General features: G+C 36.5%; 1 protein-coding gene across 6 annotated transcripts in view; it reads right to left on the reverse strand.

Annotated features, from left to right (window-relative positions):
- Positions 1-290: 290 nt before the first annotated feature.
- Positions 291-14,873, reverse strand: part of LOC149927195 (serine/threonine-protein phosphatase 4 regulatory subunit 1-like) — a 68,322-nt gene continuing 53,739 nt past the window's right edge. For 4 of the 6 annotated variants that reach the window (XM_090159517.1, XM_090159515.1, XM_090159520.1 and 1 more), the window contains 17 exons: positions 8,964-9,106; positions 7,909-7,987; positions 7,432-7,517; positions 5,391-5,495; positions 5,267-5,332; positions 5,036-5,194; positions 3,940-4,943; positions 3,520-3,683; positions 3,241-3,365; positions 2,968-3,153; positions 2,434-2,595; positions 2,259-2,359; positions 2,062-2,182; positions 1,878-1,993; positions 1,649-1,809; positions 1,376-1,530; positions 291-1,308 (listed from right to left, as the gene is read on the reverse strand). In XM_090159517.1, the coding sequence (XP_090015643.1) occupies positions 1,294-1,308; positions 1,376-1,530; positions 1,649-1,809; positions 1,878-1,993; positions 2,062-2,182; positions 2,259-2,359; positions 2,434-2,595; positions 2,968-3,153; positions 3,241-3,365; positions 3,520-3,683; positions 3,940-4,943; positions 5,036-5,194; positions 5,267-5,332; positions 5,391-5,495; positions 7,432-7,517; positions 7,909-7,987; positions 8,964-9,106 (2,948 nt within the window). In that variant the 3' untranslated portion in view covers positions 291-1,293. The remainder of the gene's footprint in view (positions 1,309-1,375; positions 1,531-1,648; positions 1,810-1,877; positions 1,994-2,061; positions 2,183-2,258; positions 2,360-2,433; positions 2,596-2,967; positions 3,154-3,240; positions 3,366-3,519; positions 3,684-3,939; positions 4,944-5,035; positions 5,195-5,266; positions 5,333-5,390; positions 5,496-7,431; positions 7,518-7,908; positions 7,988-8,963; positions 9,107-14,873) is intronic. The other 2 variants (XM_090159516.1, XM_090159518.1) reach the window with 2 other exon arrangements.

Here is a 14,873-nt window from a genome sequence, read left to right on the forward strand (position 1 = left end):
CTAAAACATTAATTTATTTTTCATTCAATATTGATTAAACGGTACTAGTTACTGAACGTACCCTTTGCTGATAGTCGAGCGATTTAGTAATCTCAACAGAGTGGGGTCGACTTACTTCCAATCGGCTGATTTATGCCTATCCTTTGGATGGATTTAGTATTATCTGATAAATTAACCAATAATTTTGCTAAATTTAAGCCTGTCCCTTTCAAAAAACCAGCGCTGCAATTTTAAAGAATTAATTTATGCACTTCAAATGGCAGATTATTTAAACAACATACACAAATAAATAACACGCTTAAATTTTATTTTCTTCGTTTATGTACAATGTCTTTCCATTTTCTTTGACCTTATTTATAAAAAAGAGCATTTTTTTACCTAAGCATCACAGATATAATTGACAGACCAGTACTATCACAGCCTCAACTCCTTGCTCTTGGCTTTCAATTTGTTTTTGACAATGCTAAGGGGGGTGTTTTGTAGTTATTACACTTGTTAATTTCCATTTATAACCACCGACTAAATACTACATGGCATTTCTCTGTAAGGGGTGGACGGTTCACTTGGCACCTTTTTTAGATCCATTGATTCTATCGAGTCGAGGGTATTAATCAATATTACCATTTACAGCAAGAACAAGGTTTATTGAGGGCGATTAAATTACCGTTACTTATTTTTTGTTGAAAAATAATTTATTACACCATAAAATATGGCACATTTTCAAAACATTATTCTTTAAACTAAAAATATTGTTAAAAAAGCCAGGAAGAAAAATTTTGTAAATTAAAAAGCATGATACATGTTTTCACAAAATTCTTAAAACAACCAACAAATAATTTTTTTACCCAAATTCAGGAAATAATTGTTAAGAGAGAAAAATGGAATTACACTTTTATCACAGTGAACTTTTTGGGCAGAAAAAGCAATCACCTGCGTGTCTTCATTTTTTATTAATTCATTTGTATTTTAACTTTATTTCTCTTAAAAATGTCATTTCTATATTAAATTCTTAAATTGAAAATTTGTAACAGTTACCTAAATAAGCCTTCAAAGTTTTTTATTATTTTGTTGTTTTCGTACATACTAACTCGATAATCTTTTTCCGTTTTGAGCACCAAAAAAATATATAAAATTGCTTTCAGGAATGGAAAAAGATATAAAACAACAAAAATACGCCTTTTTGTTTAGGAGTGGGATGACTAGAGCACCTTGTTTTGAATATGTCGCCTGAGACCTCTCTTTCCCATTCATTTCATAGCATTGCTTCTTTTTGGTTGGTTAAAAAATTTCGTCTTAAACTAACGGAGCCTGAAACGTGTCATTCTATAGAAAAATTGTAACTGAGCATACCATGAAAGTAAAATTTAAAACTTACCATTTGTTGATGAGTTTCTGCGTTATCTTCCAACAGAATACTGGAAGAATGGCTATGAGCAAAGAATCTAACATCCCGGTCAGTGTCTTTCTGAAGGCTTTGTAAAGCTTCCAATAGTAAATCGTGATGAGGATTTTGGCTACTTGAAAAGTAGTCTGTTGACAAGCAAAAATTTATAAATTTAATGTATCGTATCAGAAGAAAAAGACAATTTTTGATTTATCCATATCTACCAACCATTCCCTAATTAATACCAAAATTTTATACACGTACCTAAAGATAGTAAGGTTTTAGATAAACAGCGAGCAACTGACATTCTAACATTAGCAACGCAGTCCCAGCAAAGATAAAGTAAATGTGGTAAAACATCCCTCGCAAACTGGTCCAAAGGCATGGCGTTTTCGTATATTAAATGTTCACATAGAAATGGAAATCTAAACAAAATAAAACATTCTTAGAAAACTAACTTTGTAGATGGACTTTTGATCTAATTAACACTTACGTCTGTCTAACTGACCACTTTGGGGCATGCGTAAATTGATCAGCTAACTCGGAAAGGAGACCTTTAAGTAGAGAGGGGTACTGACTTTGACCAATACGCCTGAGCATTACGGCCATCTAGAACATTTGGCTTATTAAAACGCAACTACGAATTGAAACGCAAAAATTATAGAAATAATACTGACCACTCTGAGAGCTTGCTGCCTAACTTCAAAAACTCTATCTTTGACCAAAGATAAAGCTAAAGGAACTAGATATTCCCTCACATCGGAAGGGCTGTATATATCTGCCAGTTGTATTAATTGTCTATTAAAAATATAAATATTTGAAACAACGCCTATGCAGTAGCACCTTATATAATAATAAATAAAGCGCCACTTACTCTCCTAAAGATAATCGAAACCTCCAATTTCTATCATTATCTAGTTTTAGAAAATCTCCTGTGTGTGGTAGAAAGTCTCTCCTTTCCGTGAGTTTTAACAACTAATTACCAAAGATGCGATGGTTAAAAAATTTCAAACAAACAATACAAAAACTGTACTCAAAACTAGCCCTACCTTTAAAAATACTGATAAATGTTGTAAAATTCCAATTCGAACTTCATCTAAATCTCTTAGGAAACCGTAAAAAATAGGTAATAGATCCCTGGCAGCTAGATCAGAGCCCAAAATAACAGCTAATTCATGGATGGAAGAGGCGAGTGTTCGTCTAACTTTCCACTAGGAAACAGAAAATTAATCATTCCATAACCATGAGCCAAAACATTGACAATAATGCGAAGTGTTTGTACAGGGTGAGGGTACTTTTATGCCTGGAAAAATAAAGGCAGGGTCAGAGAAGGTGTTTTAGAAAATATCTGAATGTTTCTAGCATAAATAATTGTCACTTTAGGAAGATACTAAAATTAACTTTATTGGAGTTTTTAAAACCAAAGATTTTAATTGGTTTTAGTTTAAAATACCACGGTAAAGTTGTTTCAAAACCCATAATATTTGGTATTTTTAATACACCTTCCACCCTCCTTGATTTTTCCTCATAAATACTGGGATTGGGGTAAGTATCCCAGACAAACACTAAAAAAAAAAAACTACCTGTAGATCTGAAGCTAAAATTTCAAAAGTTTCTCTGAGGCAGGGCCAATACTTTCTACCTAAAGTGAAAGCTACCGCCGGGAAACTATAGGCACAGTATCGAGCAATTTCAGCATCGATTAAGTGAGCGTGTGACGAATTTGTCATGCTTAAGTAGTGTTCCAAAAGTTCAGGAGGTACTATGTCCTACCAGGATAAAGAAAATGTACGTTAAAAACATGGACCTACGCATATACAACATGACGGGGATTAAAACAACAGAATGTCACGCACCTGAGATTGTATAAGATATTTTACGTCTCCTACATACATATTAACACTGCCTTGAGGTTGGGGATTCATGTTGTACATGAGTTTGTTGTCAAAATTGTAACGAACAGTGTGGGTTTTCTTAATCCCTATGATAAAGCAAACGAGAAAGGAAAAAATGAAGCCCCAAAATTATTCAGATACAATGTAGGCCCAAATGAACAGGTGCATTGATTTATGATAAAAAATTGGTTATGTTAGAAAATTAATTTAGGATGTTCGGTAGTCTAAAAAGGGAAGCACCTGTTAGTTCGCCATGAACAAAGGTGAGGCAGGCCTCGTTATAGCTAGAATCCAAGGTGTGTACCACTTTATGATTACCTGACGAATCTAAGACACTTGCAAAACAGGCAGTTTCAAATTGAGATTGATTAACACCTTCCTGGCTATGCTTCTCGGACGAATTACTGTTATGGTAAATAAAAACACTTGTTGTAGAAATCCCACAAACTGATTAAAGTGGAGCTCCACCTGACAGTAAAATTATTGCAGGTTCCTCAAATTTACAATAGAATCCCTAACTATAATCTATCGTATATATTTTAAATTTGACAATTCTAAAATGAGTAAGATAACAAATTTTACGAGCAAAAAATTTCAATGAAGTGAAAAATTTACTATCAAGTGCCTCCAACTTCAAACCATGCAAAGATTGGTACTCGCCTGGAAGTGCTGGTATTAGCTGTATCCATACTGCTAAAATGAATTTGGCCATTAGTCGCGGATGGTGCTGAAGATGTAAATTTAACACTCATATCTGAAGCAAAGACTTGTCTGTTTTCGGTACAAGGAACTCTAGCCCTAACGTGAATATTCGTAGTCTTCCCTTCTTCAATGTCTACATCCAGTTCTAATTCGGGTAAAGGAACTCTCCAATACTGGAAATTATTGAAGGTAGATTCATTGTCCAAGTGTAGGCGTATGTGACCGTTATTGGCAGTAACTTTAAACGATTCGGAATCTTTGCTAGGTTGTTTGTTACGTATGGAGTCCATGGGTTCTACACTATTTGCTTCCCTAATATCACCTATTTGTAGACCAGATGGAGTTAATTCTGGTTGAGATGTTTGATTCTGAAACCCGCTATCATCGTGAAAAGAGTACCGATGAGCCCTCTGCTCTTCCGGAGAAACATTCAACATTGATTGAGGTGAAAACCGACTATCACAGACAAGTTTGCACAGTCCATTACTCAAGGCCTCACTATCGTTAGATAAATCCATTTCACAGGCACTGGTTGTCTCACTGTCGTCCGTATTACTCTTCGAAACACAATCTTCTACAGTAACTGCTCCGTCCGTTTCTTCATTGCCACTATCTTTAAAATCACTAATTTTGATTTTTGACAATGTTTCTTGGATATCTTCTGGGTCATTGTGGCTTAAATTTGATTCATCATTCACATCCACCCGAGATTCCTGCTTATTCTCATCCTCCGTAAACCCATTCTCAACTGGGTTTTCGCTTTCCCCGCCGAGCGAACTACTGGAAAACTGGTATTGTTGTTGAGCCTCTTCATTTTCTCTTTGGATTTCCAAGTATTTCCGCTCCTCCTCCTCTTCCTCCATCACCTGAATTCCATCTTCGCTGCAACAAAGACCAGTTTTCGAAGGGTTTGCGAAAGTCGATATAAAAGGGCCTAAGGCTTGAAAAGCCGAAGTTTTAACCTGTTAAATTAGAGTCAAAAATTTGGTCGCTTTATTATACATTTGAATGTCTAAGCAAAAATGGGATGAAATAACACAGAAATATAACTTACCCATCTAGAGGAATCGCATAAAAGATTTACAAATAAATTAGCTAAATCCGTTCGTCGTACTTCCATGGAGCAAACGCAGGAAACCGGCATAAAAACTTCGGCACAAGATTTTCTAACCCCCCAAACGCTATCCTCGCATAACGAAAAGAATTTGGGTAGCTATTAAAAAATAAACACCTTTAAAAACCCTTAATCACCAAATCATTTACGAATTTGAAGAGAGAAACCCACCAAAAGCTTTTCCGTAGCTTCTTGACCCACAACTGCGCAAAATTCTCCAAAATTTGAGGCACAAACCTTTACACAAATTGAACAATTAGCTGAAATAATACTATAATAAATTTTAATAAAATACCTTTCTAACGTGAAAGGAAATATCTTGACACAAAGAGGCAAATCTATGGAGGAAAAGCTGTTCCGTAACGTCTCTTCCAACCAGAGGCGCCATTTTGCTCATCAACTACGAAAGTAAACAAATTAAGTTTTTTCTAAGGAACCTTTCAATCTAATAATAATAATAATAATAATAATAATAATAATAATACTAAAAAAAAACCCTAAACAAATGATTAATATTTGAAAGTTTCCCCTTTGGTTCCGCTCATCAAAGCTGGCTGTGATATGAAAATTATAGTCAACATATCACAGCCACTTTGACGACAGGAAACACAGGGCTTTATATAGTACGGAGGTCAAAAGTTCTCCGATGTAATCTCATCCACATCAATATAACGTTGTAGAGAAAATCTCTCTAAAATCCAAAAAGCCAATGAGAAGAAAAAATGGGATGTGCCATGATAAAGGTGAAATTTCGTTCCTTTAGATTATATTTTCTTCACTTTCTATTACTATCAAATCATCCAAAGACGCGTTAGATGGGAGGGGGAGTTAGGATGAAAAAAGATGAGAATGGAGAAGGAAAGGGGAAAAAAAATTGGGGCGGGCAATATGACCAATAAAGCTGAGGTTCCAAAAGTGACGCTTCACTTGTCCTTTCACAAATAAAAAGTGAGAAAGTAAAGGGGGGGGGGGGGGAAGTCGGTGGTGGAAAGGACATCGCGCGTCGATGGGCGCCTTACAGTGAAAGCTGCGACGAGAAATGACAGTTGAAAGATTGGCAATCAATAACAGGGCCACCCTCCCTTCCTATTCTCCTTCGCATCTCTTCAAGCTCCTCTCACACACACTCTCCTCCAGAGAAAGGATCTTTTTTTACAAGCTCCAGGAGAGGGAGTCGCCAGCTTGCAACTTTGTTCTTCCTTCCTGCCCGCGTCGCTCTCGTCCTTTCCCGTTCTTCATGATCTTCGGATGTCGCCAGCTTGCCTTCATCCGAGGCTTCTTTTAATCCCATCCGGAGAAAGAGGGCGGTAAGGCAAATAAAAGTCGGTCTTGGCCCGATGAGTCGAATATAAGCTCACTCCCTCCCCACTCATCAAAGCTGGCTGTGATATGAAAACGAAATAAACACATAACAGCCACTTTGTGAGTGGGGCTGAAGACGACAATTCGGAATCGATCTCGCGAGAACGACGCGCACACCTTTAATCCTTTTAGCGATCCGGCTGCCTCTTGATCTTCCAGTTTCCTATCGAATCGTCGCGTTACGCCGAAACGAAATACGTCAAGCTGGCTGTGATATGAATTTCCGAAAAGAACCAAATGACAGCCAACTCGACGGACCCGTAACGCGTATCATTCAATTGAGGAAACGAGTCGCTGCTTGATGACGCGATACATAGTCCGGCGCTTAAGTCGCCATCTACATTCGTTATGTGGATCCTTTTAAATTTAATTTTCACTTATTTAAGCTTTTAAATTTAACCTTCAGTCCCACTAGATAGAGGGCTCTGTATTCCTAGAAAATACATATCTGAAAGCGCCATCTAAACCAAAAAGCGCGGTTTTAATATTAATTTAATTTTAAAATTATTAAAAAAACTAGGAAAATACGAGGTTAATACGTCAACTAATTACCAAACCAAGTAGCCATGCCACTTTTAAGATTTTACGTAATAAATCTTATTTACACCGTTCTGCATCTCATTGGCTAATTCCAATATTCCAGAAATCTAAGTTTAACTCCCACTAGAACAGACAGCGACGAAGCCCTCTACATACTCTTCCTCTAAACCCTGGAACCCAGTCAGCAGATGTCAACCAAAACGAAATTTGTCCCTTTATCGGAGTATAATTCCAGCGCCATCTATGATACGGCGGACTAACTTGCGTCGATATTATTGGGCACCATCTCGTCTTCAAAGACAAGGTAGTGAGATGAAAGAAAAATCCACATCTCACTACCCATGTCTTTCAAAATGAAACTGCCTACTTCTTTCGATGTTATTGTTTTTGGGGAGACTTAAATGATAGACTAGCTTTCTAGAAATGGCACTTACAACAACAGCCTCGGTTCGATGGTCGTCCATGTTCTCCGCCTGAGTCAGTTCCAAAATTAACGGGCAGATGTCTTTCTCCAACTGATCTGTTTAGTAGATAAATTACAGATCTAATCTTAACATTCATTGAAGTTAGTATTCGTTACAGTCTTAGTTTATATAATTGGCCGAGCGAGCGAAGTTTTTATTTTGCCCAAATTTCAAAATAAAGCCATATTAAAAAACCACCCAATTTCAAAATCACCGCAAAACCACGCCATATTAAGAAACTAAGCTCGACCAAAAATCAATAAAACCGACTAATTTGAAAAACAAAATCAATAAAACCGACCAATTTGAAAAATAAAAATAAAAAATAAAACCGACCAAAATTAAAGGAACATTAATAAAATCGGCTAAAATTAGCTTGACTTTTTGCATCACAAATTCAACTAAAACTTAATTTGACAGAGTTAGGTAAATGAAAAGGAGGCTTACCCTTGTCAACTAGATGTTGTTCTAGCATAACAAGAAGGGCTCCCTGGGCCGCTTTCCGCACCTGGGAAAATATATTCCACAACGGGAGAAATTCATTATTAGGATTTGTTACTAGGGTTTTGCCCTCACCAGAGACGACAGAGGGAAAGACGAATTCGCAATAAACACGAAGAAGAAAAAGATTAAATGTATTTAGTGTTGTTTGGTAGATAATATGTAGTTTAGAGAGCAAAAAAAAAACAAAGTTATTCAATGCATGCACAATTTTAAGATTTGAGACTCGTGTATTATCAGAAGTTTATAATATAGCGTTTAGACAAGTACTCATCTCCCGTTATTGCAACTTCACGGGTTCACGCTTTTTCAAAAACATTTCGATAAGAAAAATAGTGGGGGTGAGATAAAGCTGGTTTCTAAAACTAGCAAATATCATTTAATCGAAATTGCCAGTTTCTTTTAGATTCAAACTCCCTGATAAGTTTCGACTTTTAAGCCAAAATTCCCCCATTTACTAGTTTTCAAAATTCCCCCATTTACTAGTTTTCAAAATTCCCCCATTTACTAGTTTTCAAAATTCCCCCATTTACTAGTTTTCAAAATTCCCCCATTTACTAGTTTTTAAAATTCCCCCATTTACTAGTTTTTAAAATTCCCCCATTTACTAGTTTTTAAAATTCCCCCATTTACCAGTTTTTAAAATTCCCCCATTTACCAGTTTTTAAAATTCCCCCATTTACCAGTTTTTAAAATTCCCCCATTTACCAGTTTTTAAAATTCCCCCATTTACCAGTTTTTAAAATTCCCCCATTTACCAGTTTTTAAAATTCCCTGACTTCTCCAGATATTAAGGCAACCCAGATTTTACCCAGTTAAACGCAAAGCAAAGTTTTGAGTGTGAGAAGGGAAAAAGTTTTAAAGGTGAAACGCTGGGGCTAGTTGTCATTAAGATATATTTCATAAACTTCGGTTAATATATATTTCGGGCTCGATTTCAAACGAAATTCGTTAAGCCCACAAATAAGAAACGAAATCTGCGAGTGAATAAAATATGATACCTGGTTGTTGACGTCAGTCAGATATTTAACAATGATAGGTACGAGGTGCTTCGGTATGATCTCGCTCAAACTGCCATTTTGCTCTCTGCAAAAAACAGCCAAAGCAGGCACTTGTTCCATCAACTCCGCTCGGACTCCGGGCTCTGCGGGAAACAAAAAATCCTTTTAACTACGTGGGTTTTATTTACCGCATCAAAAGCACCGCCGCGACAATTTCGGACGACGTTTTTTTTGGTCCTTTTAGGAATTTCCGATCAAAAGGGGTTTTACGCAGCACGTGCGCTGGGGGAACTTTTGTAAACCAAACTTCGTCGTCTTTTCAAAGCCCGCTTTTTCCATTCGGAATTGGCGCGAAATAAAGCCCGATGAGATTGCAAAGAGCATTCAAAGGATCTCAAAACCCCATTTCGGGGGCGAACCGGTTGAATAATGAAGAGTTAAAAAATCGTTAAGAAAAGCTTTCTTCCGACCAAAACATTTGAGCCCCATTCGCTACTAGTTTTGTATTTATTCGGGACCCATCTACCACAGATTTTCATAAGTAGCCACTACAATACAACGCTTGCGTAGTTTGACAGAGTATTGTACTAAGGGTGACCTAGGTGACCTATAACGTCCGCTTAAACTTCCCTTTGGTTGAAGTTATTTATAAATGAAACTAGCTCCATTACGTTTTGTAAGGGTTGCCACAGTTTTCTCTCATTCAAATTCCCCGACTTTTCCAGGTTTTCCCTGACTTATCTCCGGAGATTTTCCAATACTTATTTTGTGGCAAAATTTTGTATTTGTTTACCCTAAATTTTAGTAAAGGTTTCCTATTTGCAACCGAAATTAAATTCCCTGACATATCCTTGATTTATAGACGATATTCTAATTCCCCGACTTTTCCCTGATTTTTAGACCCATATTCTAATTCCCCGACTTTTCCCTGATATTTAGACCCATATTCAAATTCCCCGACTTTTCCCTAATATTTAGACCCATATTCAAATTCCCCGACTTTTCCCTAATATTTAGACCCATATTCAAATTCCCCGACTTTTCCCTAATATTTAGACCCATATTCAAATTCCCCGACTTTTCCCGGAATTGCAGGTAACGTGGCAACCCTGTTGTAGAAACCGTTGAAAATTAAATTTTCATAACAAACATTACTCTTTTCTACAAATACCGTGTACCTCATTACTAAAGTGACATAATTCAAATTTCCAATTATCAATATATCAATAAATTACCAATTTATCTTTGTATGAAAGTAAAATTAATCCTAAGTGGGAACGCAACCGTGTTGCATAAGAGGGGGTTGGAAAGGGGGTAGAAAGACGGCAGTTGCTAAAAAGAAAACTATGGAATAACGTAGAGAAAGGAGATCAGTAGGAGGGCAAAAGTTGCCAATCGAGAATGGGAGGGGGCGCACGTACCGGGTGGAGCTAGTTGGTCTTCCTGAGGGATGAAGGGGAAAAAGTCAACACGGATAATTCTCTCTCCCGCGCTTCTTTTTCTCGATGCCTGGAAGTCGGCGGCGCGTGCACGACTCGCTCCAGCGCGTGGCCAACGCGAGCCATTGCTGGCACGGCGTGTGGAACCATCCCCGGCCTGGATGGTAAAAATAGTTCCCGCTAAAGGGAAAATGCTCCGAGAAAATGGGAGAAGAATCTGGATCGAGGGAGCGCTATAATTTTTTAAGGCGGTACACAAAGAGGGCGTTGTTATCAAAGGGTGTACCTTTCGCGTACAGGAAAAGGGGATCTTGACCTCCGTAGTTTTATAAACATTTCCAATAGATCCTGTTCAAATGGGTTACTCAATATGGACGATACTACTAAATAAAACGTGGTTTTAATTATTTAAAAATCAATAAAGCGTTTAACTAAGGAATACCAACTGCTGACACCATGTTAACTTCTCAAATTGTGTCTACATTTTCATATTGTCGTGGATAATTAAAAATTATAACTTTAGATAACGAATAAACGAATGCAAATTTAAAAATCCTTATTTATTACTATTTTATTAAAAATATAATTCTTTAGTTAACGAATGCAAATTTAGAAATCCTAAGGGATTTGTGTGTACTGGGATCACGCGCAGTGTAGCCGATGCCGCCGCTGTATTCCACATAACGTTAGAAGAATTAGGCTTAGATAGGCCACTGATATCTCAATCGAAAGAAAATTTCATGCCCTCAGTATAAATTTTGGAAATCGGGAGCCCACAAGTTGGTCATTTGCCCATTTTAGAGATTTCTGGCGATGTTCGCCTTAAAATCTACATACTTTAAAAGGGAAGTCAGCAATAAGACGTTCTTACGACACTCCCTAATCAAGAATGGGTGAATTGGAGAAACTCTAAAAATAATCTCGACTTATTCATTCTCCCTGAGTATAAATAAATACATTCTTGCCCTAATTCTACAAATATAAGATATTAAACCTCAGTTTTTTGCATAATTTGGTTTGAAACATTAACTAGTCAATGATGGAAGATTTATATTCAAATTTATTTTTAATATTTAATTTTAAATATTTTTCAAACTATAGTATTACTGGCGGCCTTGAAAAAATCTTTCCACGCTACCTGAGAGCAAAAGTCAAGTAATTCGAGATACGTGACTATTGAAAGAAATTCGAAATAAGAATCCTGGAGCGTTTTTCAATTAAGGTGACTCTGAAAATATATTGAAAATTTTGTACCCTCTATTTTTTATCAATTTGCATTATTAGATTATCATTGTTATTATGCTAGATTTCGAAATTCGAACTTAAAATTTGTTTTTCTCAAATAGGGGTTTACAGACTTGCTTGACTTTTGCTCTAAGGTAGCGTCCAGCAAGAGACGTGTTTCAGCGCCATCTCTTATTTTTTCCCAGAAACACAAAACCACTTCCGCCTTAAAATTAAGAGCGACTTGGTAGAATATATTTTTAGTTAGTACTGATTATTTCTGAACTACGTTTTCGGTGCATTAAGAAATATTAATTTTAAGTTAGTTTTCTGTCCAATTCGCGGGATCCCACAACACTATTGTTATATTTAAATTTTGTGACAATTGATACCGGCGCCATCTAACTCTTAAAAAATCTTTTTCGGTAAAATTCCTTTTCAAGATGATTGGAAATTTGTTCATATTTAAATTTAATATTTAGTTAATACATCGGGAGGACTGTGCGTACTAATGTCCGTGACATATTGTTGAATCTTCAATCAGAGCGTGGAAAATATATCCCACTTTTGTACATTCCAGATGGCACCATGATAGCGGCAGCAGGGAACAATGTTACCGTAATGTTATCTTTTTAACGAGAAGATCTTCAAATACTCCGTATTTCCAAACTATAAAAGGTAAGTACTAAAACAGGGTTGCCCCCAAATTTTTTGAGGTTTAAATTCCCTGACCATTTTAAGAGATTTTCCTTGACTTTTTAAGTCCAAAATTTATATTATATTTTAGTTTTATCAGAAGTTAATAAATTAAAATGCACTTATATTTCAGTAAAAAGGTAATTTCAATGTTGAAAAAATTGGCCAAAACTTCAAGGAAATAAATGATAATCATACAATTTGTCATAAATCTCGAGTAAAATTACCTTCAAAGAGTGTCGAAAGAAAATTTAATTCCCTGACTTTTTACAAATTCTTAAAATTCCCTGACTTTTTAGGCCAATATTGAAATTCCCTGACGTTTCCCTGACTTTTTAGGCCAATAGAGTAGTTTCAGTTCGTAGCTTTGGCTATGGCCGCCATTTTGTGCGGGATTTTTTATCTATGGGAAAAAGCATGGGTGACGTCGTGTCACGTAATACTGAAATCACTATATTGAAATTCCCTGACTTTGCCCTGTATTCCCTGACGTGTGGCAACCCTGTAAAACAATTTTGTTTACATCAAACAAATCCATTAAAATTCCAAAGTATAAATTTAATCATTCAATTAAATTTAGAAAATAATCAGATTGAAACCGGTTACGTAAACGACAAACGAAAGGCAAAAATCATTATTCTTTTAATTAAAACCTAACAAAAGAGAGGAAAGAGCGGCCAGTCATTGCAATGTTTTTAGAGAGAGATTCGACGCATGGCCAAGAACGGCAGCAAAGGGAGGCGGGTTACCGGAAGAAATCTTTTTAAACGCGGGAAAACCGCGGTAATACAAATCCGTGTGAGAGAGCTCTGCGAGGTCATGAAACCGGACGGTAGAGGAATGAGAGGACTACTACAACGGCCAAAACGCGCCAGCGGTGCGATCAGCGAGTTGAAAGAGCGCTGCTTCGACAGTTTTCAGGGATCATGCACGCTCGAGCACCGCTGTAAAGATGGAGAGCCGGGAGGAGCGAGAGCGGGGATGAAGGGAATCTCAGCTTCGAGCCATCAAGCCTTTCCAGCCTATTTCACTCCGCCTTTGATAAATTCATTAGCGAAGCGTAGGCCATCTCAAATTTCCAGGTAATGAAGAGGAAAACGGGAATGAAACGGCAGGCACCCCTTCAGGCCTCACCGACAATTCCTGACTGATTTAACGCCGAATTTTAGGCTTTTCTCCGCTCTCCTAATATCAATTTATACCCAACGACTTTCATTTCAAGCTAAGCTATTTTTGAGAAATTTTATTTCATTCGTTTGGTCAAGAATGGGATGCTGGAGGAACTGTTAACGGGTAATAATGTAGGCAGCACCCTATTTGCCTCGTGGTGATTATCGGATGCCCATACGCCTATTGCATCGTTAAATCTACATCACCCCTTCCTCTGATTGGCTACACCAGTGCCCCTACTCAAAAATCTTGAATTTTTTTATAGGAAAAATGTCTTAATACATTTAAAATATAATCTTATTTGTTTGAAAATTATAGGATTTTATAGGACTATATGCTATTTCAAATACTAACTTAATGAATTTAAAAACCAAATCTATATTTAGTAAAATAAATCTTTGATTTTCACTTAAAAAATAGAAACGATTTAACCATTTTATCACAAAAATATACTAGTAGCTAACCGTGTTAACAATAACAAAAGTATAGACTAGAATGACTATATGAATTTATCCTTATAGCTAAATCTAGCGATTTAACCGAGTGACGGGATTTGCAACGAACAAAATATTAAAATTATAGGATTTATTAGGACCTTTTGGGGATTTTGCTAATATAGGATGTTATAGGACATTTTGGAAATATAGGATTTTGCTAAAATTATAGGATGTTGTTATTAGACATTTCTGAAAGTATAGTATTTTATAAGAATTATATTACCTCTGGGGGCCCTGGCCTCACTGATACGATTGCTGGTGTCACCGAACTAAGCTTTAGAGGAAAATATCGTTTGGGAATCGAAAACAAGAGGCTATAGTGGTAATTAATTATTCTCTGTTAACTAGAATACATTCTTGTTTTTAATAATGTATGATAGTACCAAGAATGTCTTTATTTCTAATTAGGCAGAATTTATGTGCTCCAATTTCGTCGGAAGACTTAAGTTTCGTAGAATTAATGAGTTTCTGAACAGATTTTATTGTCGGGTGACCAGGGAAAGGGTTTTAAAATTTTATAGAAAAATAGGAATTTTAGTTAAAGGAAAAGTCCAGGTTGGGTAAAACTTGGGTCTATTTGAAAGATCATGTTTAAATAAACTCGAAAATATCAGTCGTAAAATTGTACCTTTTTGTAATGACGAGAAATTAATTTTTAAACGAGTGAAATTTACCGCCAAGCGATCTGCCATTTTTTTTTTCGCGGTGACGTTTTAGGACTTTAATCACGCGCTGTTCGCGCTATAACAGGCTTTAACAGCGCTCTGTTCCCCGCGCGCGCTTGCTCCGCGTGCGGTCTGTGGAGGGAAGACGAAAGAAAATGGCAGCTCGCTTGGTGGTAAATTTCGCTCGTTTAAAAATTAGTTTCTCGTCATTAAAAAAAG

The sequence above is a fragment of the Leiobunum rupestre genome, chromosome 9 (genome assembly GCF_980474605.1).
Source record: "Leiobunum rupestre chromosome 9, qqLeiRupe1.1.hap1, whole genome shotgun sequence".
NCBI lineage: Eukaryota > Metazoa > Arthropoda > Arachnida > Opiliones > Sclerosomatidae > Leiobunum > Leiobunum rupestre.